General features: G+C 40.6%; 1 protein-coding gene across 6 annotated transcripts in view; it reads left to right on the top strand.

Moving 5' to 3' along the window:
- Window positions 1-25,800, top strand: part of LOC134543297 (long-chain-fatty-acid--CoA ligase 6) — a 124,601-nt gene extending 98,801 nt beyond the window's left edge. For all 6 annotated transcript variants that reach the window (XM_063388211.1, XM_063388212.1, XM_063388210.1 and 3 more), the window contains 10 exons: window positions 5,322-5,445; window positions 8,684-8,953; window positions 11,161-11,360; window positions 12,591-12,791; window positions 15,588-15,805; window positions 16,323-16,473; window positions 18,323-18,601; window positions 20,139-20,282; window positions 21,526-21,699; window positions 23,512-25,800. In XM_063388211.1, the coding sequence (XP_063244281.1) occupies window positions 5,322-5,445; window positions 8,684-8,953; window positions 11,161-11,360; window positions 12,591-12,791; window positions 15,588-15,805; window positions 16,323-16,473; window positions 18,323-18,601; window positions 20,139-20,282; window positions 21,526-21,699; window positions 23,512-23,649 (1,899 nt within the window). In that variant the 3' untranslated portion in view covers window positions 23,650-25,800. The remainder of the gene's footprint in view (window positions 1-5,321; window positions 5,446-8,683; window positions 8,954-11,160; window positions 11,361-12,590; window positions 12,792-15,587; window positions 15,806-16,322; window positions 16,474-18,322; window positions 18,602-20,138; window positions 20,283-21,525; window positions 21,700-23,511) is intronic.
- The last annotated feature ends 1,150 nt before the right edge of the window (window positions 25,801-26,950 follow it).

Genomic DNA, 26,950 nt, shown 5'->3' with positions numbered 1-26,950 from the left:
TTTTTTTCTTTTTTTAACTATTGTGTTTGTTTCGTCTTTTAGTTTTGCTGTGTTTTTGTCTCGTTTCAACTGTTGAGCTGAATTTTTTGGATTCGGTATTTTTGTGCTGTCAACATTTGTGTTTTTTTTTTTCGTTCTGTTAGTCCATTTTTCTTTGTTTTTCTTTGTTTGTTGACCATATTCCTGTTGTGGAGTATTGTGTGGTGTTTATATCCTGACATCAGCAATTTTTTTTTTGCTTAATTTGTGTTTTTTTTATTTGTGTTTTTTGTAGTTTTCTTCCACAGACATACATGTGCGTAGCAATGGCGTATGTCCAAAAGCTTACATCAAGTCATGCGATGTTCCGGTTGCTCTGGAGTTCGCCCGTCGAGAGTTTTGAGTGCCGTGTGTGACGCGGCCTCCTTGTAGGCGCGGACGCGCTCTTATTTCCCACCCCCTCGACGTCAACTCGTTGAAACAAGCAATGTGGCTGGTGTACATCAGACATTCCTTCCTTCACTTCAGTGTCAGTTCGGTCCCGCATTTCCTCGGGATTGTTTGTGTTGGACGGCGGTGTACCCCCGCCGTGGGCTGATTCGCGACGAGTGTCTCTGATGCGGCCGCCGGCTATTCCCGGCGCTGCTTTCACCCCCCTTTCCCCCCCCCCCCCCCCCCCACCGTTCCTTCTTCAACACTCGCACGCCCGGGACCCTTGGGCGTGCCGCCATTATAAGGCTCCCGAATTTGTTTCGACGAAGCAACAACTTCGTGCCTCAAGCCGTGGCCGATGTTTTCAAAATACGACATCGCTAGAAATGTTTTCTCTTCCTGCCTCGTGTTCAAAAACTGGTGTTCACCCCCCCCCCCCCCCCCTCATTTTTATTGTTCTCCTCGTCGACACTCAAATTTCAAGAAAACGTAATTTTAACCGGAGCTATCGGAATCTGTGAAGAGTGGGAGGCGAGACAAGTCACATATATATCCGTCCTTCGGAACCGCCTCTGGATTGGCATGTAAGACTACTTCAGTTGGGTTTGCTGTTACGAGATTAATGAATCGATAAATTTAATCGAAGTTGTCATAACATCGAGGTCGTTAGAAACTGTGAGAATGGAGCGTCCAAGTGCACTTGGGTAACCCCGTCACGCCGGCTCACGGACAAACCCCCCCCCCCCCCCCTTCCACGTTCTCCGGGCGGAGTGTGAGTTAGACTCCGCCGGTGATCGAACCAGGTCGTACTAAAATATAATTTTAAAAAAAATTTAACACAGTATAACACTAAGTATCTGTTTATTTTTTTTCGTAAACGAAATACTGTTAATACTTCCTAAAAACAAATCTTAAACTTATTGAGTTGATTCAACATTATTTTAAAAAGTAAAAAATAAATCCAGTGGCGAGATTTGAACTACTGTCATTCGAGTTAACAGGAACGCGTTGTACCACGAAGCTATGGGGACAATTTGATCTTAGGAAGGAGGCTATGTATTATCAATAGTGTAATGCCATATTACTAGCGTATTTTCAAAATTGGGATTACTTTTAAGTATGACCATTTTAGTTTACCAAATATGTTCCAGGGTAGTTTCACTATCATAAAGTTTAATGTGGCACACCAATACGTTTGGTATGTAGGCTACCCTAATTTTAACGAAGGTGAGTATAAACGTGTTTATTTTGCTACACGTGGATCCGCCGTCTTTGTCCCACATTTCGGTTCATCGACTTCCGTTTCATTTTCACAAAATTAGGCTATTCCTACCAAGTGCCCTAACCCGAGAACTATTTTGTGAGAATTTTATTATCAAACACATTAACCTAGCCTACCTTTTATTTTACAACAGCAGCAAACAAATCTAAAGGGGTGATTGCATGAGTACAGCAATCGGGATAGCAACTAGGGCAAGTGAGCTGTTCCAACCATTCTACATTTATATATCTGGTAGAGTAGCTGTCCATACACAGAATTACAAAATGGCATAGTTCAGTTCGGAAGTGTCTTTCAGCAGACAATGCGTAATTGTGTTGGTAGTCGAGCTCTGAAAAAATGTGTGAAAAATTTTGTGCAAAAGCATTGTTGCAAGAGGCGCGGGAATCTTCAGAAGAGCATATAGGGGAGAAAATAATATTGTTCCATGTCCTTGTTTCTGTAACGTACACTGTTTTATGTCCTACACACGATCATTTTTTTACGGCACAGTTTTACACGTGTGACCATCTCATCTCCTTGAGTAACCTGAGCGCCACGTCTTTATTGAACCAGCTTGCCAGCTTTCCTCCACTATACTGCACGGGTCCGCGCAGGTAAGAGTAGCGGGCTGGTGAGCCGTGTAGTGGTGGGCGATCTACTATCCGCGTGTTATCCCACTCGACTCTTAAAACTACTAGCTTTAGTAACCTCCCAAGCTACCACTTTCCCAACTGCCCACACTTAACATGCTGGCCTAGTCGCCATACCGGTAACTCTACCGGCGTAACAGCCCCTTATGGCCCCCGCCTACCCGGGCACACACACACGGCGTGCAGAGCTTCAGAAGAAAAAACCACGCGATTTGAAAACCATATTGTTGTCTTTTTACGAAAATAATTTAAGAATACGCCGAGGGTGGAAGAGTATTTCAGTTTCTGTGTTTCTTTTATAAACTATATATATATATTAGGAGAGTTGAAGATGCAAAAAAACCTCGTGCTTTCGTGGTAATTTTTAGGCGTGTTACACCCGGTAGAGATTCTCGAAAGCACTCAAAGGGACTTGCATTACACCTTTATCTTCGTTTCTCCGCCATCAATGTTGTGGTTACGCTCAAATGAACTACGAGAAGACTGCGCGCCAGTCCACAGCCTTGCGCTCAGAGGCGACACCGCGCTAGAAGGGGAAGCCTTCTTTTCACAGACGAGAGAGCCGAACGCACGATCGTGCATCTTCGGTTTTTTTTTCCTTCATTGTAAATAAAAATGGCGGTGTTGATAAAAGGATACTAATGGTCAATTAGGTTAGGTTATCTACATTATAAATACTTTAAAACATTGTGGACGGTTGATTTGGTTAGGATAGCTACATTAAAGATACGGGGAAAAAACATGAACTTCGGGAAACTTCGTGTTTTGGCTCTCTCTATTGTGAAAAGAAGGCTTCCGCGCTAGAAGCACCAGCGAGCTTCGCACTTTCGTCACCCCGCCGTCTCACGAACACAGACACGCCTCTTAACAAGGCGGGCCACTTCCAAATGAACGAACACTTGATTTATTTGGGTGTGTGACTCGGGGGGTCTGTGAATGATGTGTTTCCCCGGTCGTCGTAACCCCGGGCACGGAGTACGCCCACGCGGCGGAGGTTCGACGAAGATCTACGTGGCGGCGCGGCGGTCGCGCGAGCGGTAACACCCCGGAACGGCGCCCGGCGGGGTTCAGAGCTCCAGACTGCTCGCTGCGGATTTCGCATTCCCATTCTCTCGCCCTTGCTGCGGCTTGTGGAAACAAGCGCGGCTCCAGAAGGGGGAGCGGTGGGGGCGATAGCCCCTCCCGAGACCAATTTAATTGATTAGTGTATATTTATGTTTACTTAAATATTTAATTTCATATGTTAAACTTTTTATCTCATCAAAAGTTGCATGGAGCTACTAAGGTTCTGTACTTGAAACCTGTAATTTGTAAATAATATTCCAAGGCCAATATCTGACCACTTTCATTTTTTGCAACTAAGACCTTTCTTTGTGCGGTAGACCCTCCCGAAAAGTCATCCTGAAGCCGCTATTGTGTGGAAATCGACAGATTATATTTTTTTTTTCCCATTATTGTTGCATAATTTCCTTCAAAATAAAAATTTAAAAAATCATCCACGCTGAAGAATATCAAGACAAACTTTTTTTGCAAGTAGGTATTTAAATGTTCTGACTGCGCAGTCAGTAACGTGCTCTAACACGTATTGTAATTTTGTCCCTTTGCAGAATATACTTCGATTAATTGTGAAGACACAAGTTTTGAGCAGTAATCGAAATTTATTTTTGTTCATAGAAAACAGCTGTGAAGTCGTGATATTTCCTGAGCCAAGATGGCCCTGCACGATGGGCTTAAAGTAGGTCAGGCAGGGATGTCCAGTCTGTGGTTTGGCGCGCTTGAGAAGTGTTACTCTCGAGGCTGACGCAGTTCGTGATCGCAGATGCTTAGGAACGCCTGTGAGCTCGTGATATAGTCTGTGCCACGCACCTTGTCTCGAGATTGACAGTACATACTCAAAAGAAGTAACGATGGTCTTGCGTAAGCTTCTGCCACTGTTGTTCTTTCTTCTACAGTGTTTGTAAACAAACATCATGTGCATGGGCTTGTATTTTTCGCGAAAAAGATCTGGTCGCTCATTAGAGTGCAATAAGGTATGTCTGCGCTATCGATTGTTTGCTTGTGATTGGCGGCCGTCTTTAAAGCCCCCCCCCCCCCCCCACACACACACACAGACACACTATCAGTCCAGCTACCAGTTCGGACTCAACTGAAGCCTTCACCAAGCCCAATCAGTCTTGTGATTGCTGCAGGATGTATAATTTAATCGTAGAACTTGGAAGAAACATTGGATGTTGGAATTGCAGTTGCACTTTAAGTTTAAAAATAGGAAGAAAAAAAAGTGCCAAGGTTGTTACGACACCGAGCTGATGAACAGACAGTTTGGACTGGCTAGACGCTGTTCCCACACACGTCAGTTCGGACTGAGTGCTTCCGAGCCCACAGTCCGATATGATGGGAAGTCATCAGTTCGTCAGTCCATCAGTTCCGACTGATCAGTCCACCGTCCTTGCTCACAGACGGCAGTTCCAACTGTTCAGTTCCGACTGATACTGATACTGATAGTGTGTGGGGGGGCCTTAAGAGAAGCCATTGCCCTATTTGGCTGGGCCATTAAGGATGCGTTTGCTTCCGACGGCTGTGAATGGAGTGCTGACAGCACACATGTATCTGGAATAAACCCAGCCAACCACGAAACACAGACAGTGGCAAACGTATGACTGGCCTCCTGGGAGACTTGTAGAAGTGGCAATCAGGTTTAAGATAATTTTTTTATATTGATTTCGTTAGGGCTTTTGATGAGTTGCCACTCAGGCGGCAATTGAAGAAGGTTAATATGTTGTTTTGAAGTCTTCCTAAGGGATAGAAGACAAAGGGTGAGAATGTTAAATGGGAAGATCGTTAATGGTGTAAATCCATCCAGAGTTGCAGATGCTTGGGAACCAGTTCTGCAATAGGGACTCTTCGAGCTATTGGTAGAGGCGCGTCAGACTTTATGCCTTTTCTCCTAGCAGTTCGTGACTACCCTAGTTCGCAATGCTGTGAAGTGTTTTGTTTTCCAGGGACCGGAGATGATCCGAGTCTCCAAGTTCTACAAGGACTCCAAAGACGGGAAGTACGTGGCGTTCATGGACAAGGACGTGCGCACGCTGTACGAGTCCTTCAGGAAAGGAGCCAAAGAATCCAGTGAGTAGTGGCATTCTCCGGCGACGACGTTTAACGAGCACACGAAGCTACGCAGTTGCCGTCTTCGTGTCTCCTTTGAATATATACACTGTATAGAAGTCGCCAGCCCAGGTTAAAATTTCTAATACGGTTTGAGGTAGTTGGTTAATTCACCGCCGCAATTGCCACCATCTCTAGGGCATCGACTTGTGGTGGTCCCTAGCGGACAAGTGTCTAACTCTTCAAACACCCCTGTCCCCCTCCCGTTGAACGACCTTGAGCTGCAGTGAATGATTGGTGGGGGGTGCGGGGAATGACAGCGGGCGACAGTGCTGCGCTCTAACGTGTTAATAACAACTAAGACGATACAGGGCGTTACGGCAGCGCACTGCAGCGGTGAAGTTCCCAAGTTGCTCATCCTACGCCCCAGAAAAACGTAGAGTAAATCCTATTCACTCGCGACTTCTATACAGTATATATATTCAAAGGTGTCTCCGAGCACATGGGCCTGGTCGGCACACTGCTGAGGTCAGGCGCGGCTCCAGAGGCGCTAGACCGTCCAGAGACCAAAGTTTATTTTATTTTGTTCTTAAATACTTGAATTCATCAAAAGTTCAGGATTTGAGACCACAAATTTTTAAAAATTCAAACGCCAAAAATCTTAATTATTTAACGTCATGTTTTGCACTTAAATAGTAAAATTCATCAAAAGTTCTGTGTTTCTTACCATCAATTTGTACATATTCAAACGCCAAAATCTTGATTTTTTTTTTATGTAGTGTTTTGCAACTTCGTCCTTTCTTAGTGCGATAGCCTCTCCCGAAAAGTTGCCGTTGAGCCGCCCTTCGCTGAGATTATAAATTAATTATTGTATTACTTTATATGTCAGAGTTTTCTAAACAACAATTGTTTGATATTTTGTGTGTACAGTACTGCGTTAAATCACGTGTTAGTTTCTACATCAGAATATTTTGATAAAGTGGTCTAAGCATAGGCAATGCGTAGAAGCGTGGTCGGTAGATGCGGGGAGGGTGAGCATGAATTAAACAAAAAAAAAAACCTCATTGACGACTTGTCAGTTGACACCACATTCCTACATATTGCGCTCCTGCATCCTGGTTTCTGTTTCCGGTATAGTCGGACCCGGAGCTTCCGCAAGTGGGTGACGAGGCGGACGTTTCTGTGAGCCTGTGCGTTTTCTCTGGGCACTCCTGTTTTCCCTCTGCCCTCTTTCCCCCCCTCCCTCAACTCATTCGATTCTCATTTCTCGTCACAATTCATCGTCTCCATTGATCCCAGAGGCGACAAGTTGCTAAGACTTAATTTATCATCGTTAGTACCATACATGTCAAATATGTTTTGGTCTATTTAAAGGAATCTGCCCCATAATCTATGGTCCTCTTTTTATATTTCTTAATTTGGTTATATTCAGTATTTATACCGCCATTATAAGTTTACTTTTTTTAAAGAATTTAACTTACTTAATAATTGATTAATATTTCAGGCCACGTTGTTACTTATAATTAAGTGGAGATTAATTACAATATTATTTTTTACATACAGATTCAATAAATAATTTTTTAATGGAGGTGTATTCCGTAGTAATTTTAATAGTATTGTTATTTTGATTTTAACTCTAGGATGAGTTCGTATCGCCCTTCATTGAGATAAGTGATAACAAAGTAGTTTTACTGGAAAGTGTATCTAGTAAGTTAAAAATTTATCTAATCAAATTTATTCAGTTACGTTGAACGGATTGTGATTATATTTATTTATGGTCCAGAAAATCGTTTCGGCGTGGCGTCGGTCCTCAGCCGTTCGATTTTATTTTTCCTTTGGGGGCTTTATGAAAGATCGTGTCTAAGTTCCGCCACTAACTAATGCTGTCAGAGTTGAGGTACGTAATTGAAGAGGCTATTACTTCCGTTATTCCGGACGTGTTGACCAAAAAAATTGGGGGTAGAATTGGACTTTAGGTTGGATGTGCGCCGTATAACTAAAGGTGCACATATTGAAAATTCGTGGGAGGAAAAAAAATTGGTTGTCTGTAAAGTCGGTTTACGGACGATAGTTTAACGTGACAACGTCATAACAAAACATTGATGAAATGATTGCATACTTTTATGAATAAAATTGAATCATTTTTATTGAATTATCACTATTTTGTATGGATACAAAGAAGGAGTGAAATGAAATCTACAAATTAATTGATAAATTTACTTTTATTTGCACTCATTAATTCAAATATTTTTATTACTTTAACGAAGAGATTATTTTAACTATAACTTTTATACATGTTTGCTATTTAACTTCTTACAATCTGTGTTATTCTGTTAAGGATAGGACGATGATAGGAAAAGTAGGAAACGAATGGAAGTGTTTCAAGGATGATGTGAAGGAAAATGGCTTACCCAACACCAAGATGCAGTCAAAAATAATATATTTGCGCCACGGACTCGGTCGCAATGCTAGGAGGTTCAGGTTAGCAAAGAGCAATATATAATGAGTGTAACGGGACACGGTGAAAGGGGACAATATGCGTAACGGGACACTTTTTTCGTGAGTGCAGCCGGCGTTCATCGATTTATTAGACGTTGTCAAGTTCTAAACAAATTAGGTTAGTTTACCTTCAGTTTAATTTATGCTTTGTTGTAAAATAGTCTACATTAAATACGAGGACATTATTTTGCGGACATTTTTGTATAACGTCGGCGAACTATGTCACGGCTGGATTCCACGTCAGCGCACGTGATCTTGAGGGGCGCAACAACAGGATGGGGGGCAAGGGTACTTCCCCCCCCCCCCTTTATGAAACCTTGAAGTTGGGGGCAAACGGGGGCAAAGAAAGTGCTGTGTAATCAATTTTTAGATAATAAAACTGCTTAAATAGCACCATTTTCCACCTTGGAATACAAATTTTCCCGGGGGAGGGACCCCGGGACCCCCCCCCGCTTCAATTGGGGGGGAGATCGATGATTCTTTATAAAAAGGTATAATGCCCCCCCTTTGGAAATTTATTTGTTGCTCCCCTGGTTGGATGTGTGCCGTATAACTAAAGGTGCAGATATTGAACATTCGTAAAAAAAAAAAAAAAAAAAAAAAAAGTAGGCTATTTCACCTTCAGTTTGACGTATGATTTGTTGTAAGTAGTCGACACTAAACTGTTATATATGTATCATTGAAACCGCCCATGACACGGCTGTATTCCACAAGCCAAGTGCACGTGGTCGTGACGTGACGGCGGCTTGTGTGTCTGCAGACAACGGGCCGTGCCTGGGCTGGCGCGAGTCCCCCGCCAGGCCCTACCAGTGGCTGCACTACAACGAGACCCTGCTGCGCGCCAAGAACTTCGGCTCGGGCCTGGTGGACCTGGGGCTGGCGCCGTCGCCCCAGACCTTCGTCGGCATCTACAGCCAGAACTGCCCCGAGTGGATCCTGGCCGAGCAGGCCGCCTACTGCTACTCCATGGTCATCGTGCCGCTGTACGACACCCTGGGGCCCGACGCCTGCGCCTTCATCATCAAGCAGAGTGAGTGCCCGGGCCCGATTGAGGCCCCCGCCCACCCGGGCACACACGCCCGGTGCGCAGAGCTTCAGGAAAAACAACGCGATTTCAAAACTGCTCGAGATATCCGAGTGGGGTCTGCTTACGAATAGCATTTAAGAGTTCCCTGAGGGCCGAAAAGTACTTTTGATTTCAGATTAAGTTTTTAAGCTGTATTTTTAGAAGCGTTGAAATGCCTAAAAAGCGTGTTTTCAGAGTAGTTTTTAGGCATAAAACATTCAGTACAGATTCTTGAAAGCACTTAAAAGGGACTTGCATAACACCTTTATCTTCATTTCTCCGCCATATAATGTTACGGTACGGTCACCGCTCAAATTTCACAGTTATCCTGTGACGACGAGACGAATGCGCGCCAGTTCAGAGACTTGCGCTTAGAGGCTATACCGCGCTGGAAATACCAGCGAGCGTCGCGCTTATCGTCCCGCCTCACTAACACACATACACCCCTGACGAGGCGGCCCCCTTAACCCTTAGGCTAATTAGGCTGCAGCCTAGGGCGCGAGGATCGGGGGGGGGGGGGGGGGGGGGCGCTGAAATCGTATCTTCGCATTAATCTAGCATCATTGCATCTACCCTACATATTTCAACTACAGACCGAGACAAAACACTAAAAACTAAATGCGCTATGTGAACTGAAAAAAGCTTGTGACTCCCTGATTTTTAACAATAAATTTTGGAAATTTTAAAAAAGCGCGCGTGAAACAAAACACTGACTACTTGTCACTCGAATCGGTCGGTATGAACCGTGTAGAAATTTTCACACTAGTGTAAACAAAGTCAGAACTAATATACTACTTTTTTTAGGCCGACCGTAACACACACACACACCTGGCGGGGGGCGCGTCCTCGTGATTAGCCTCCGGTGGTCAGAACTCTTGGTCAGTCGCTGAGTGAGTGCTCGGGCTGTTCGGCTGTTCTGGCAACACCGCGACACAGTGTGTCGTCATCACGGTCTACTGCGGGCCTCGTGGTCCGAGCATCGAGCCAAGGGCTACCTCTTGTTCATGTGTGGAGGTCTGTTAGAAGGATGATACTGGGTTACTTCCGAGAGGTGGTGTTTAAAAAATTGTTTCTTTGGAGGGATCGAAGGGAGGGGCACGAACCCACGTGCTACTGTACTGGGGGCAATGCAATGAATAAAGATGGAAAACACTTCTTTTTTCCTAGAGCCATCTGCAACCGATGTAGGTGATTACGTGTGTGGCAGAGCGAGTGCCTTCACCTCCATCCGGGAACCACGTTGCCCGATGTTTTCTTTCAAATCCCGTCCTCTTTTTTTTTTTTGTGGAGGGAATGATTGATTTAAAGATTTTTTTTTTTTTAGGCTTTCGAGAAGGGGGGGGGGGATATATATCCCCCAATTACCCCCCCCCCCTTTTCCCCAATCCCTGCGCACGCCACTGATTGGCTGCTGGCTGCCTTCAAGAGCAGGCTGTGGATGTACTTCCTTAATGGAGCTGTCAGCTTGATTTACATTTAGTTATTTCTTCTTTTCTATTCTTCTACACAGATCAAGTACTAACATCAATAAATGGTTGCCTTAAAAGAAAAATATTGTGGTTATATAGTAATGACAGAATACAGTTCGGGCTGCCAATACTATCAATATTCATAAGGATGAAATCATAAAAAATATCAAGTGATTTTTTTTTATTGAGACATTAGCAATGTAAGCTGTTTACATGTGTGTATGTACAGTTCAACTTTCTGACAACTTCCAAGTAGGCCTAAGTATAGGCATCAATGCATATTTTATACTAATTCAGTATTACAATCTAAGTTGCTTGTCACAATATGCAGTATAAAATTAATTTTTTTATAATTCTAAATATATTATAAATAATTCAAATGTTAGAAATCAAAACCCGCTTTAGTTTCACTACTTAATATTTATTTTCCACAGAATAAACAGGCATTAGTTATTTATACAAATACTCCAGCATCTTTACTTGAACATCTTAACTAGACACCGACGCCATACTTTTTCTTTCTTCTTTTGTTTTGTCTTTCAGAAGTACAATGTAAACAACACGAAAAACATAACCTAACACAAGTCTCATGATTGAGAATTATTTTTCATTAAGTTACTTTTGTTTTCTAACATCAAACAACGTCTTTGTTTTCGATTTGTGCACCGGGGAACAAAAATGGGCACGTGGTTTTGTTTGCAGCCGAGATCAGCGTGGTGGTGTGCGAGGACGACGCCAAGTGCAACATGCTGCTGGACAAGTCGCCCCGCTGCCTGAAGAAGCTGATCGCCATCAAGGAGACGCGGCCGGCGACCAATCAGAGGGCGAGGAACAGGGGGGTCGAGATCATTCGCTTCGAGGAGGTGGAGAAGATGGGAGCAGCCACGGATCACCCTGAAGTGGTAGGCTTCCCCGCGACTCTCCTGTCATCAGCTGTGGATAGGGACTGGAAAAAAACTTCGCGGTTTCAATGACCACTAGGATAGACTCCACGATTTTCTAATGTACTCGGGCAACTATCACCACCCGGTCATTGGCTACCGACTCGGTACACCTGTTTACTGCGATTCTTATGATTCGATACTTCTTTTGTTGAGTGTTTGCCATTGGCTCAAGAGTCCTTCAGGTAAATTGCGGTCCAATCACTGACGCAGCATTAAGCTAAACGAGTTTGGATTCCAGCCTGTCTCGAAAGGAATCCGCGAATTTTTCCGGTCTCTAGCTATGGAGAGTCCAGTATTCTGATAGATAATAGATTCTTAAGGTCTTTTTTTTTTTTAACTAATTTCTGACAGATTGGGAAGTTGTTATCAGAACTATAGTTTTAGCTAATTTTTTTTATAGTATTTAATAGTTGTACAAAATTACAAATGGTAAAGCACTAAAAAATGTAAAATAATACCATCTCATAAAAAAAAATTGAACTCCCCTGACTTTTTACCTCACCAGCACCGTGTTGCAACACCCAAAACATTGTGGAAATTATGCCGGATAACGGTTAAAAAAGTATGGATCACAATCTTCATAGTTAAAAACACTTTGTGTCATAAAATACTATTTTTTTTAAAACTGGTTTCCACAATCCAAACACTGCACTTACTTCAGCCGGCCGATAATTTGGGTGTCCCTTAGACATGGCCTGGAACAAGCAATTTTAGAATGTTTTGTGAACTGTCACCCGGCACAACTTTTCGCTCGGCAAATTTTTTTTTTTTTTTTTTCAGCGTAGCTAACCTTTTAAGAGCACTTCAATATCCACATGAAGACGCACAAATAACTCGTGTAACACTTTCCGTTTGGGGACGAGGGGGGGGGGGGTTGTGGTTATGACTAATTCTTTGGCCGCGCACGGTGAATTTCAAGGTTCTTCATCAACCCCCCCCCCCTTCCCCCCACCAATGACGCATGCGCAAGATGGCATGAGTGCACTAACAGGCAATTTTATGTGTTGTGATATTTTCAGAAATTGGCGATACAACCCCTTGAGTCACGAGATGTATTAAAAATTTTTGGGGACAACAGAAGTGTTTCATCGCTTAGTATGGAAGCCTGTTTTTTAAAAAAATTTCCCCGTGTTTTAAAGTCAGCTTCGTGCAGTAATGCAGTGTCTGGACCGTTGTTGCCCCCCGCAGCCTCCGAAGCTGAGCGACCTGTGCACCATCTGCTACACGTCCGGCACGACGGGCAACCCCAAGGGCGTGATGCTGAGCCACGAGAACGTGATGGCCGGCGTGTGCGCCGTCATGCTGCAGCTGGGGGAGCACCGGCCGCGCAGCAGTGACGTCATGGTGTCGTTCCTGCCGCTCGCCCACATGCTGGAGCGCTGCTGCGAGGTAGGTAGCCCCTTGTCTCTCCCCGTCGTGCGAGCCTTCCCTGGGTCGTCGTCCTGGTTCTCCGTTGCCCTCCTCTAGCAGACTTCCGTCAGTTCAGGCACGGGCGTCTCTGGCCTTCGTCAATTCAGGCACGGGCGTCTCTGGCCTTCGTCAATTCAGGCACGGGCGTCTGGCCTTCGTCAATTCATGCACGGGCGTCTCTGGCCTTCGTCGATTCAGGCACTGGCGTCTCTGGCCTTCGTCAATTCAGGCACGGGCGTCTCCGGCCTTCGTCAATTCAGGCACGGGCATCTCTGGCCTTCAAGAACATACAGCAGTTTTATTTATACTATTTCCATGTTAAAAAAATACATTTATTTACAGTGATGACATATAGTAGTAGATAAGGTGTCAAATAAAAATTTACATACAATGCATATTTTTTTGAAAATAAACAGGCATTTTATACTTAACTCGACGGAGGTACTAGCATTTAAATAAATAAATTTATTTTATGTCAAGTCTGTATCTTACATATTTGCTGTATACGAGAAGTTTTTTTTTGTTAAGAAATTAATGCCAAAAAATACAAGAAACTAACGAAAATATAGAGGAAATATATGTGCTCTTTACGGGCAAACTTTGAGATTAGCATTAGATAAGTTATATTGATGACTTGGTTGAGTTTTGATGTCTGCAGTTTGTTGAAATGTAGAGCAACATAAATTTATAAAACTATGTAGCCTACACATTAAATATTGCAAATACAGTAATCTTCAAAAACATTCAGGTTGCCTTTGTTATATAACGTAAATTTTATTTGAATGTAAATTATTATCTATATATATAAAAATTTAGCTTCCGTATGTATTTGGCCGCAAAACTCGGAAAGTATACGATGGTTTGGATTGAAATTTTTACAGAACATTGCATCTTAACAGAAGAGTGTTTATATGAAATAAAAGTTTGGGAAAATCCACCGGAAAAGTCGGAAAAAAAAGTTTCTATAACTAAATATCATGGTCACCCAACTTAGTTGTGACCACGCTCGACGATGCTGTACCATATTGTCGAAGTTCAAGCACATCAGGCTACTCGACCATTGTGCCTTGACGACTATAATTTACACAAATATGTATATATATATATTTCAAGAAAGAATAAAAAACTTTATTTAATTTGAAAGTATATTCTTTCGACTCTATTGATAAAAATACGTTTAAATTAAAAAATATTCAAATTTTTGGAGCACAGTAAAAAAAAATGCATTTAACCACGAATATGCGAGTTAAACTTCAGAACGATCCAACAGCAGTCATATTTTCAAGACAATTAATTGAAGTTGGTAACGGCACTGTACCTACAAATCCAGAAACAGGAAAAATCAGCTTATCATCTGATTTATGCAACATCGTAGATTCAAAAGAGGAATTAGTAGACAAGGTATTCCAAAACATCGAAACAAAATTCAAAAATCATGCATGGTTGAGCGAAAGAGCCATTCTAGCGGCTAAAAATGTTGACGTACACGATATGAACAATAGTATTATAAACAGAATCGAAGGTGAAACAATGACATACAAATCTATTGATTCAGTAGTGCACCAAAATGAAGCAGTGAACTTTCCAACGGAATTTCTCAATTCACTCGATGTTCCAGGATTACCACCACATATTTTGAATTTGAAAATTGGTGTGCCAATTATATTGCTTCGAAATATCTGTCAGCCTAAATTATGTAATGGTACACGATTAGTAGTTAAAAAATTAATGGATAATCTTATTGAAGCAACAATTTTGATTGGACTTCATAAAGGTGAAGACGTATTACTTCCACGAATGCCACTTATTCCGACAGATATGGCGTTCGAGTTCAAACGACTTCAATTTCCAATACGCCTTGCGTTCGCTATGACCATCAATAAAGCACAAGGACAATCTTTGCAAGTGTGCGGTTTGAATTTAGAAAATGAATGCTTCTCTCATGGACAGTTATATGTCGGGTGCTCCAGAGTCGGTAAACCATCTGATCTATATGTTTATGCAAAAAATGGGAAAACAAGGAATGTAGTCCTTCCATTAGCTTTACAATAAAAATATTTAAGCTAAACACATTTTTATTTCTTCTATTACATTCCACAGCCATGCACAGTAAAATATTAAATTAAACAATGAATTAATATTAAACTGTGCCACAGCAAAGCGTGGCCGGGTTTAGCTAGTTTACTATAAAAAACTGTTGTGCAGTTGTGTCCGTACATGGAGTATATTTTTAAAATAATGGCAGATTTTTTAAATGTAACGTGCCTCAAATTTGATAGTTCTCACATATCCTTCTGCCCCTGTTCTGTCAGCAGTATTGGTGTACAACTTCAAGTAGTTGTCAAGAGTTCATGAGCAAATGTAATGTGATGCTTTGCAGGGAAATTTATGAAATGGGAACGGCTGGTACGTACTAGTTTTGAAAACTGCCACGTTTCAGACAAGTTTCATGAGGCACCCTTATAAAAGTGACTCAAAACAAGCAACAACAAAAATTTTTTTTTTTACAAATTTTAGTCTGGCCGTCTGTTAATTTATTATAGCTTAACGCAAAAATTGGATTTTGATGAATTTTGACAAAAGCAATAGTACATATTGTGAAGTAACGGTTAGTTTATTTTTCACCCAGATTATTTATTTGCAATTTTTCCCACTGGATGTTCACATCTGTTCCCCCCCCCCCCCCCTTCCCATCATGCGTTGCTCCAAAATTATTCCGTGCGAACCAAGTTGCAGGCAGAGCTAGTTTTAATGTGAAACCGTGCTTGTGTGCAGAACGGCGTGTACATGGTGGGGGGCGCGGTGGGCTTCTACTCCGGGGACATCCGCCGCCTGTCGGACGACATGAAGGCCCTGAGGCCGACGGTGATGCCGGCAGTGCCGCGACTGCTCAACAGGATCCACGACAAGGTGATGGCGGAGATCAACGGCTCCTTCATCAAGAAGATGCTGTTCAACATGGCGATGAGCGCCAAGGAAGGAGAAATGAAGCGGTGAGACCACGACGTGACGGATAAATGTATGATGTGTAGGATTGTAACGAAAACATTCAAGTTTGGGACTGACTGCTTTTTAATTTCGCAACATTCCTCACCTAACAGATCTCTCCAGATTTAAGTGGGTTATTGTTTTATTGAATATATGATCTCCAATACTGTTGTGGCAAGGAATTTATGCTAACCATTGATTTAGCTTTTTACTACATACTACAAATTATGAAAAAAAATCTTGATTTCATGTTGAATTTAATGTAAAAACTTTCAGTTTTACTACATTAACCTATGTTAAATTTTGTTTTGGGTTGTAGAGTAATGTTACAAGTATATCTCGCATTCGGTGATTTCAGGTTTAACAATTTTTAAGTACACAGGTCTTGGATCCTCGAAATTTTGGCACATGGTAGTCTTTCTCTTATATAAATTATGTAAATCGTAGAAACTTGATGCTCGGTGCGCAGCAAACTTCCGAACACCACGCAAGCTCACGGCGGTTCCTATCGACGCGTTGCAGGGGCATAATCCGGAACAACAGCTTCTGGGACCGGCTGGTGTTCCGCAAGGTGCAGGAGGGCCTGGGGGGCCACCTGAGGCTCATGGTCGTGGCCAGCGCGCCTCTGGCCGGCAACGTCCTCACCTTCATCCGCTGTGCCGTCGGCTGCCTGGTCAGTGCTGTTCCCTGGCATCAGGGGCGAAGCCAGGGGAGGTGTTTTGGGTGTCCAAACACCCCCCGAAATATTATACACACACACACACACACACTTATGACAAAATTTACACTTGTCTAGCTGTTGCAGATGCACTTAGATGAAACTAAGAAAGAACCCTTGAGCCGATAACCCTTAATATTCAGCAATGAGTTTTCAACAGTGTCTCGTTAAAAAAAATCATAGTCGGGACACAAATTTATGTTATTTTTAAATCCAATATTTTAATTACGAAAGTGCTTAAATAGCACCAATTTGCGCATTAAAATCAAAAAATTTCCGGGGGAGGGCCCCCCGGACCCCCCCCTCCCTTCCTAGTTACGGGGGCAGAGTGTAAGTAAACACCCCCCCCTCCCCCCCCCGAAAAGAAATCCTGGCTACGCCCCTGCTGGCATCTTGTCTGCGCGCACTACAACCTCGCTCAGTCTGTGTGTCCAGATCCCCACGACACCTCTCACATCAAGGTGTTAACAGTTCAATATGAAGTTCATACCTTCATTAAGTACCGAAGCTGTAGGTTTTTTTTTATACGTTGTAATGAAAATTCCGTTGTAGTGAATTCATCCCATTTAAAAAAAAAACTTGAATAACTGCAATAAATTAACCAGAACCACATTTTGTTTTATCGCCTAACGTGACACCTGCCTCTTTATTACTAATTGTATGCCATTGGGCTTAAGTATGGTTATAACTGAAGTGTCAAAACTCTTGGTTCCACCTGGGCCAAAGCCACAAACTTAATAAAAATTTTTGGCTCTAGTGCAACTAAATGTCCTCATTTAATGTAATTAGGCAAATTAATTTTTTTTTATACTGGTTGTTGCTGGAAAGCAAGTTTATGTGGGTTGCCAACTATGCGTACATATATTTATTGCAGAGGTAGAATATGATAGTACATAGCATTAAGAGGCAATTCTCCACTATATTCAACCATATTTCTGAATTCAATGAGTAGCTTCATAAGATTGGAGGACACCAGTTCATGAGACACGTGTCCTGGTGGTCTAATGTCTTTCTCTCTCAGGGCATTCTTCAGATCAGGGAAACCATCACATTTGCGAAATTACTCCCACCAAATTCTGTATACTGAAAGCTAAGATGATACACACAAAAAAAAAAGCTATAACTGTATATTTGAACTGTGCGTATTGCATAAACTTGTCTATTACTAATAAACATGTAATTTCACACTAATAATCAGGGTATATTTGTGCATTAAAAAAATCTAACTCAACCGGGCCCACCCGGAGCTCGGTCTCCAGGGATTTTGCCCCACCCGCCTCCCTTGCCACTCCCCATCGATGGCCCTCTTTATTGTGACTATATGTAGGTACATAATTTCCAAAACAAATTATTTTTGGTACAATTGTTCAGGTAATTGAAAAAAAAATATATTTGTCTAGACAAACTTTAGCTAAAATATACACTCTAAAAAAAATTGTAGTACTTTTACAAGGAAAATTCTTGGAAACCCTGTTGCCTAGGAGCCTTGCAAAATCGCACATGGTACAAAGCTCTGCCTTGTAGTTTTACAAGTAATATCCTTGGCAACAGGGTTTCCAAGGATTTTCCTTGTAAAATATACAAAAATTTCTTTCAGTGTAATAAATGGGATAAAAAAATATTGTGTGGTACTTTAGATGGGATGTTTCTTGAAAAATAAAACTGAAGTTAGTGTAGGTATTGCAGCATGAAAGCAGAAAACAAGTTGAAGAGGTACTGAAATAGTTGCGGAGTGCAGAGACACGGCGTGACTGAGGTGGTTAAGTTGAAGAGGTACTGAGTGACTGCGGTGGTCTGCTCCCAGGTGGTGGAGGGCTACGGCCAGACGGAGTGCACGGCGCCCATCACGCTCACGGTCCAGGGGGACCACGTGCCGGACCACGTGGGGCCCCCCGTGTCCTGCTGCTCCGTCAAGCTGGTCGACGTGCCGGAGATGGAGTACTACGCGTCGCAGGGCCAGGGCGAGGTGTGCGTCAAGGGCACCAACGTCTTCCTCGGCTACTTCAAGGACGAGGAGAAGACCAAGGAGACGGTGGACAGCGACGGCTGGCTGCACACCGGGGACATCGGCATGTGGACGCCGGTGAGTCCCCCGGCCCCCCGCCCCGGCTTGGTGTTATACGACTAGGGACCGGAAAAATTCGCGGGTTCAATGACCTGTAGGCTACGTACACTAGGTCAAATGCGACCCACTCATTGGCTGCTGTCTTGTGAGACGTCCCAACGTAGCAGCCTGTGATTCGATACAGCTTTGGTCGGGTGTTTCTCATTGGCCCAGAGTCATCCAGGTGAGTTGTGAGCCAATAGCAGAGGCAGCACTGAGGTATAACTAGTATTTGTATTTTAGCCTATCACGAAATGAATTCGCGAATTTTTCCGGTCTCTATCTATGACTTCTTGCCACAGCGCGCAATACAGCGTCTGTATTAAATCATTTCACTTTTTACAAGGCATACAACCTATAACTTCGGACATTGAAGATGGAGAACCCTAAGATGTACATCAAGGTTCTGTCCCTGCCCGAACACGCCCGAATATTCACCTTCGTTCAACCTCGGGGTTTGTTTTATTTTTTGCGCAGGAAAAATGAATTCAAATATTAAAAGTGGTCGGTTAGGTTAGCTACATTAAAACATTATGGACGGTTAGTTCGGTTAGTATAGCTACATTAAAATAAACAGAGAAATATAAATTAATATAAATAAACCAGAGGTTGGCCGAAGGTGAGTATTCGGGCGTTTTCGGGCAGGGACAGAACTTGATGTACATCTTAGGCTTCCCTTGAAAATTACATTCGAGGACTGCGGTAAATAATTATTATGGCCCCTCGTAAAGTAATAAGTTTTTTTACTCCTTGCAGTTAGTGACTGGAGTCTGTAAATAAATATCAGATAGTAACAACACATCCATGCCTTCTCATGTCAAAAATTCATATAAATAGCTAAAAATTGAAGTACAGAAGTGTCTTGATTATCAAAGTTAATGTGGACTGCAATAACCTCGTACTGTATAAGAAATATCGCTAACATGAGTAGAATAGGAAAACTGTCTTGATATTCAGTAGTAGTATAATTTTCAGGGTGATTTTTTTTCCAGCTTTTCTTTAGTGAAGATTATTTCACATCACTTCATGATTTGTTCTCAAGCAAATTTTTCTACAGTCTTTGCTGGTAATGGTGTTCTAGATCAGCTCAATAATACAAACTCTTTTAATTATGATTCATTTAGTTAAAAATTTACTGTAAAGAAATAAAATGAACTAATTAAATATGGTGGGGGCTAACTTCTTATCAGGAAAACACCGAATGGTGATGAGATGTGATGATGATCGAGCATTTAATGGAATGAGTAGGTGTGAGAAACAGGAGTGCTCCAAGAAAAATCATACAGCTGCGTTTCCCATTTGTGACGAATCAAGGAATGTTATTGCTGTAAATGCACCTGGGTATCTCTGGCCAGTGATCATCCCAACTAGGCAGTGCTGATTCACTACTTTAACCGAACGTCTTGGAACATCGCCCTAGAACTCTACAAACGAATTGACTAACTACTACCATTGTACACTTACAAACATGTATTTGTATGCATTATCGATTCAACTTGAAATTTCTTTTTCACAGAATGGCACCCTGAAAATTATCGACAGGAAGAAGCACATCTTCAAGCTCTCGCAGGGAGAGTACATCGTCCCAGAGAAGATAGAAAACGTGTACATACGCAGCCAGTACGTGCAACAAGTCTTTGTCTGTGGCGAGTCTCTGAAGGTAAGGCTCCCGTATCTGGCAACTGCCATAAACTGGAATGGCCAATAAGGTAGGATGAGAGTAAAGGCAGCTACTCATTTTCGTTCACGAGTGATCAGTTTTCAAAGTGTTTTGAAGCGACTTCATACCCTCCTATCATGCACCAATCGTTTTCATCTCATCAAAACAGCACACATACTGCATGTGCTTCACACATTCTAGACTTAGCCTGCCTCATATATTTCTCACCCACTACTCCTGACAACAACAGCCATCTTAAAATAGATCCAATTATAAAATCAATTATGTGAAAAAAATTTTACCATAAGGAATTTGTAGTATTTACTTTAAAACGGGATGAATAGAAACAGAGGGGCGAACAGAATCAATCAGCTCAGAGATTCGTACAAACAAAATTCAGCAATAAAAATCTCTCTTGATAAATTTGATAAATAACTTAGAAAATATCAAAATTTTAATTAAAGATTTAATACATAAATATTCACTCTGCAGTTTTTATTCACCCACTTTTACGGTACACTAATGTTCACATAGCTGGAGAAATATAACAGTAGATAAAATAGAAGTAATGAAGAATAAAGTGGATGAATAAATTCGGCATCTAATAATGTGAATCATTTTGCTTTAAAACAAGATATATATACAACATAAAAACGGTGGGACCCACACAAGGTCACCAACACACACTCTTACAGAGATATTGTTTTTAAAAAGAACCGCTTCCTTGTGGAAACAAAGAGTTTGGAACAATCGCTGTGCACAGCAGCCATTATACACATGCTCATAAGTATGTTGATAAAATTAATAAATTAGATTAAACATTCGGCATATTTGTTGGTTTTAATTTTTTGATAATATTTTATCTGTATTATTTTATTAAAATAAATAATTATATTTATACACGTGTTTATATTAATATTGAATACTCAGTATTTATTTTACTAATTTTTGTTACAATAAATTTCAATATGGTTCAGTGTGTTAAATCGAAAATAAGCATAACTTCTAATGCACATACATAGGTACACCTTTTTTTTTAATGCTACTGTGGGCTTGCATTATTATTTTTTCTTTTGGAGTACCGGATTTCATTTATCACGAAGGACATTCCGCCGCTGCCGTTGGAACCGTCCTACACGGCTGCGTCCCTACGCGGGTGGTGGGGGGGCGCACGACCACGGGAAATCTGGAGCCCCGTCCTCGGTGCGCGTGCTAGAGAGTCTGGTGCCTGTGGTGTTGGCAGTCGTGCATCGTGGCGATCGTGGTGCCGGACGTGGACGTGATAAAGTGCTGGGCGACGGAGAACAAGATCCCCGGCACGCTGTCCGTGCTGTGCGCGCACCCGGAGGTGAAGCAGCTCATCATGGACGACATGGTGTCCTGGGGCAAGGAGTGCGGCCTGCGGTCCTTCGAGCAGGTGAGCTCGGTGCCGGAGAGATGTCGCGCCGAAACACACTTCTCCCCGACGGACTTAACACACATGTTGAAAAAATTTGCACTCTCAATTTAAATGACTAATAATAATAATGAATCAGGTGTTAATTTAAATTTGAAATCTTTAAAATGCAGTAAACAATCCTTTGTAAACCAAATCCCGTGTGTCAGCAAGTGATCATTAAGAGACCTGCAAATTTCGCAAATTCATTGACCTCTAGGATGGACTCCACAGTCCAAATACTCGCGGAAATGACAGCTGTTCGTTGGCTACTGACTGACGTGCGAGACGTCTCAACTAGGCTGTCCCGTAATTCGGCACTTTCTTGGTTTGGTGTTTCCCATTGGCTCACAGTTCCCCGGATGAAATGTGGGCCAATCGCAGAAGTGGTGCGAAGGTATAGTTGTTTTTATGCTAGCCTATAGCAAAATGAATCTGCGAATTTTGCATGTCTCTAGTGATCGTTTGTCTAATGTGAGAATTTTTTTTTTTTTTTTGCAAATCCATGTTGTTTGTCATAGGTAGTAGGCTATAGGTACATGCCAAATGAATTCCAATTGAATACCTACTACATAATTTAAAACAAAATATATTTATTTTTTAATAATTCTGTTGGTCAGAAGCAATGGTGTAAAACATAATTGAATGTAGGATAGTTTTGAGATAACAAGTTTTAAAGCTTCCAAAAATTATAAACATTTTGTTAAATGATTTACAAAAACTTGATACAGGGTAGCTTAAATCTAGAGTACACATGTATCCCTTTGGGACGAAACCTTTTTTTCCTTTGCCTACAAAAATTTTCATATTTACATTCAACTAAACATAATATCTATATTCTGTCACATCCCCCCCCCCTTTTTGCTTCTAACTGCCTCAAATAACATTTGTTATGTTGTATTACGTACTTTAGTTATTAATTTTTGGTTTAACACATCTTTGACAGTGAGGTCATTACAGACTGTTACATACAATACATAACTTAGAAGTTAATTGTAGAAGCAATTTGCCATGTTCAGTAAGGAGCCATCGCAGAGTTCCTGGAGTGATTTCAGGAAACCTCGGAAAACATAAATCAGGATCGCCTGACCAGGACTGTCGCCCGGGTCTTCTGGAACAAGAGTCCAGGCTTACCACCATGCCTGAGTTATACATATATGTATTGCGACTGAACAGGAGGGGTTCATGTTGTTAGGTTCTGCATGTGCACTCGTCAACGAAGGGAGTGACGCACCTCAAAAGGTGTGGTGGAAATAAATTTGTACTCCATGTAACAATGATTGCCACATCAGATGTACAATGGAGTGTGCAGTACTGGCATGTAGATCACGCATGTCCGCAGAACGTGGCACCCTGACTAATCTGGATTGACATAAGCAGGAACATTATAACAGGGTTCTACTGTATATTGTTTAACCTTTCAGTCTGCTAATCAAATGATTCGATTGTTGACGTAGCTTCTCAGGTAGCAAATTATAGCAGCACGTGCAGAAACTATGTGTGACTCACGTCAAGATGTGTAGTTGAAAACACAATTTTCGTATATTTATCACACACTCAGCATTATTTTATAGAATTCTGGGCTAAATTTTGTGTAAAAGTTTCGGATTATAAGTTTATTTGCAACATGAGTACACGATAAAAGCCCCCCTTTTTTTTTTAACTATAAGTTTTTTTATGCTCCACCCAGTTGTGAAATTCAACTGCATTGATCTTGTGGTTGTTTGGATATGCCTTGATGGTAACTACTTTTTTTAATCTGTTTCTGAACATGCGCTTGTCTTTGTCTGACAGGTGAAGGATATCTACCTGCATCCCGATCCGTTCTCTGTCCAGAACGGACTCCTGACGCCTACGTTGAAGAGCAAACGGCCACAGCTGAAGCAATACTTCAAGCCTCAAATAGAAGACATGTACAGCAAGCTGACGTAGGAGTAGACACTTCCGCCTGGCGTACGGCAGGAACAACAAAAAATATATATATAAGATTTATGCTTCACGTGCACTTAACGGTTAAGTTTGTGTTCGGCGAGATGGGTTGGTCGGGTGTGGAAAACTCTCTGGTGTAGAGCTCCATGGTCCAGTTGGATGGTGGGATCATCTTTTGCAAGTTACGTTCAAGAACTCTCACTGAAGGTCGTTGCTCTAGAAACAGCAAGGACTATGTGATGTTTGTGATCGTACGGTATGTACTTGCATACCATGTTCTGTTGACAGCAGGAATTTGTAAAATATGGTGTCGCTGACTGTTTGTTTTGTTTGGAAGTTGTTTTTGTTTAAACTTAGATGTAGTGATTAAGTGGTCTGTAGATTGTAGTGATGTGTGCTGCTATTTTGTAGTTAAAATTGAAACCACCAAACCTACTTTATTTTCGTTTAAAATGTGAACTATTATTTTGCATTAGATATCTAATGCAGCAGGGAAGGCTAAGAAAAATAAAAGATTTACTGTTATGTACTTTGAGAAAGTACATAGTACCTGCCAGTGTGTACATGCCTAAAGCACGTAATATATTGAAACCCTCAGAGCTAAAAACCACATGTGATGAAACATAAAATAAAAATAGCAATAAATCGCATAATCTGTTTTATATCTTGGTTGTGATCTAACACTTTAATAGAATATAGGCACTTGAGTATGCATATTTCATATACATAATTCTGTATTTAACAAGTTTTGTAATTAAAATAAAACCTATTGATAATTTTATTCACAACTATACAAGTTAAATAGCTCATCAAATATCTATGTTGATAAATTGCAGCACATACGATTATAGTTCGTTCATTTTGTGGTAACAGTTCTTCGGATTATTTCATGTTGATTTCTGAGATTACTTACCATTAATTCTGTGCCCTATTGCTAATGTAATTTTACATTAAACTTGCTATGTGTCTTAAAAATTCAATTTAAAAAAACTGAGTTCCATAATTTATCACTTACAAATTATTTTTTAAAACTGTTTGGTTCTGAAATGTTTACAGTAATTTAGTAACAAACAATTAAAAAGACCGTAAATTTTTCTTCCATTATGGAATAATACTAATGTTTGTTAGAAGAGTTAAGAGCATAATATTTCATCTTCTAGTGACTTTCTAAACCTCTGAACATATACTGGTCATAAAAATCTGTAATGTAACTAAAACACTATTGTTCAAAACATATTTAAATAGTACCTTTATAATTACTGACAGTGTAGTGGTTGATTTAATAGTTCCATTTAGTATTTCTTAAAAAAAAAAAAAAAAAAAGTGTTTAAGTCATGGTAACGACAATCAGTTGAAATTGTGCCGTTACCTAGCTTTGTTTGAAATTGATACAACCGTAAACAAAACATAATGGTTTTATTTACAGTACAGTACCATGTAAAGTTTCAATATCTATGTCTTACCGTATACAAACTTAGCTGCATCAAAAGTGCTGAAAGATTTTCACCCTGTTGGATCTAAATATAATTGATTATTTGTAATATGAAACATTAGAATAAAGTTTGAAAACTGAAACATCTGTTCAGGACAAGTACAAGTGGTCCATAATTTATTATTTTTTGAAAATAAACACATGAAAGAAAAAATATATATATTTTGCACACTTTGGTGGCTTTATGTTAAAACATTACTCAATGCACCGTGGATATACCCTATTACTTCATAAATGTATATATTTTATTTTATTGTACAAATATGTATGAGCTTGGAAGACATTTTCGAAAGTGTGCAACTGGTGTTCCTAAGGTCTAATGATGTATATATGTGAAATTAATTTAAAAAGTAACTTGTTTAAAAAAAAGTTTAAGTACTTAGTTTCCAAGCAGGGTTTTGTTGTTGAAATGTTTTTCAGGAAAAGGCCTTGTTTATGAGCCATTTCATTTTTTTTTTTTGAAGAAAAAACAGACAGCTCTACTTGTGATTGTGATTTCAGAGAAACTGTGATTTTTCACCTGTTACAGTGTCGGTGGCTGTTGACGTGAGTGCAGTCTGTGATAAAACATGTGTGTAAGTTGTTTGCACAATTTGAAAAGAAAATTGTAAATACAGAATATGACATGGTTAGTGTGTGAAATAAATTTTCAAAACCTCAAACACACAATTAAAAAATTAATTTGCAAACAACAATAGAATAATTTTAATATTCAAGTTAATAAGTTGGAATCAAAAGAAACATTACTTTATGACAACTAAGGAAATAAACCTACGATATGCACTGGCTGGCTAATTTCACTTGTTGTTAATACATAGTTTATATTTTCATTTTCTTAGTGGTGTGGAATACAGGACATTTAAAGGAATCATGTACAATGGCTCTCGACAATCTTGTGTACTGGGAACTAATCAAGTACTGAGATAATTTTCTATTTGAAACAAAATTGAGAGTAGTACTTCTGAAACGTAAACATCTTAGCTCTCAGTATACTGCATTTAGTAGTAGTGATTTTGTAAAAATGGAATGGAAGTTGATGAACAGCAATGTGACGCAAAGATGGAAGACCCACGTGTAACAACATAAACCCATATATAGTAACTTTCGTAAATATTATGGTACATACCAAATGTATTGGTGTGCCAAGTGAAACTTTATGATAGTGAAACTACCCGAGAATATATTTGGTAAACTAAAATTGTCCCAGTAAATTGTAATATCAAGTTTTAAAATAATGATTAAACTGGCATTACAAAGATTGTAATAAATATTCTTGCAATATGTCGATGGGTTCTTTAGTAAAGTGGTAGAGTGCACGCTTGCTAACCTCAAGGGACGTGGATCAAATCCTGACACTAAAATTTTTTTAAACTTTTTTTTAATAACAAATATATAATATACGTATAATGTTGTATCAGCTCAATGCGATTGTTTGTAATTATTATTTACAGACTGATTTCAGTCGTTTAAGCAAACAAATGTAGAAACATATACTTAGTGTTATAATATGTGTATTAAAATGTTTTAAGTTAATATTTTAGTAATGCCATAGAAGTGTAACGTCCAACATGTGCGCAAACTTTAAAGTATTAACTGTTTAGTGAATTTTAACAAGGTGGACAGTATAATAATAAAATTCCATATCAAAAATTGTTTCCAAAGTCGGTGTATAGGAATTTTTTCAAATCTTTTTTGATTTTATTGAAGCTTTTTCAAATAGTTTAAAATTTCCATTTGTTTCATGCTGCCATCTGTGGGTGATAATGGCAAGCAACGGTTACGATTAAGGCAGCGCATTCTAGTGACGGATGC

The sequence above is a fragment of the Bacillus rossius genome (genome assembly GCF_032445375.1).
Source record: "Bacillus rossius redtenbacheri isolate Brsri chromosome 9 unlocalized genomic scaffold, Brsri_v3 Brsri_v3_scf9_2, whole genome shotgun sequence".
Classification (NCBI taxonomy): Eukaryota; Metazoa; Arthropoda; class Insecta; order Phasmatodea; family Bacillidae; genus Bacillus; species Bacillus rossius.
The sequence above is the reverse complement of the archived record's forward strand: the minus strand, read 5'-3'. Positions and strand labels throughout refer to the sequence as shown.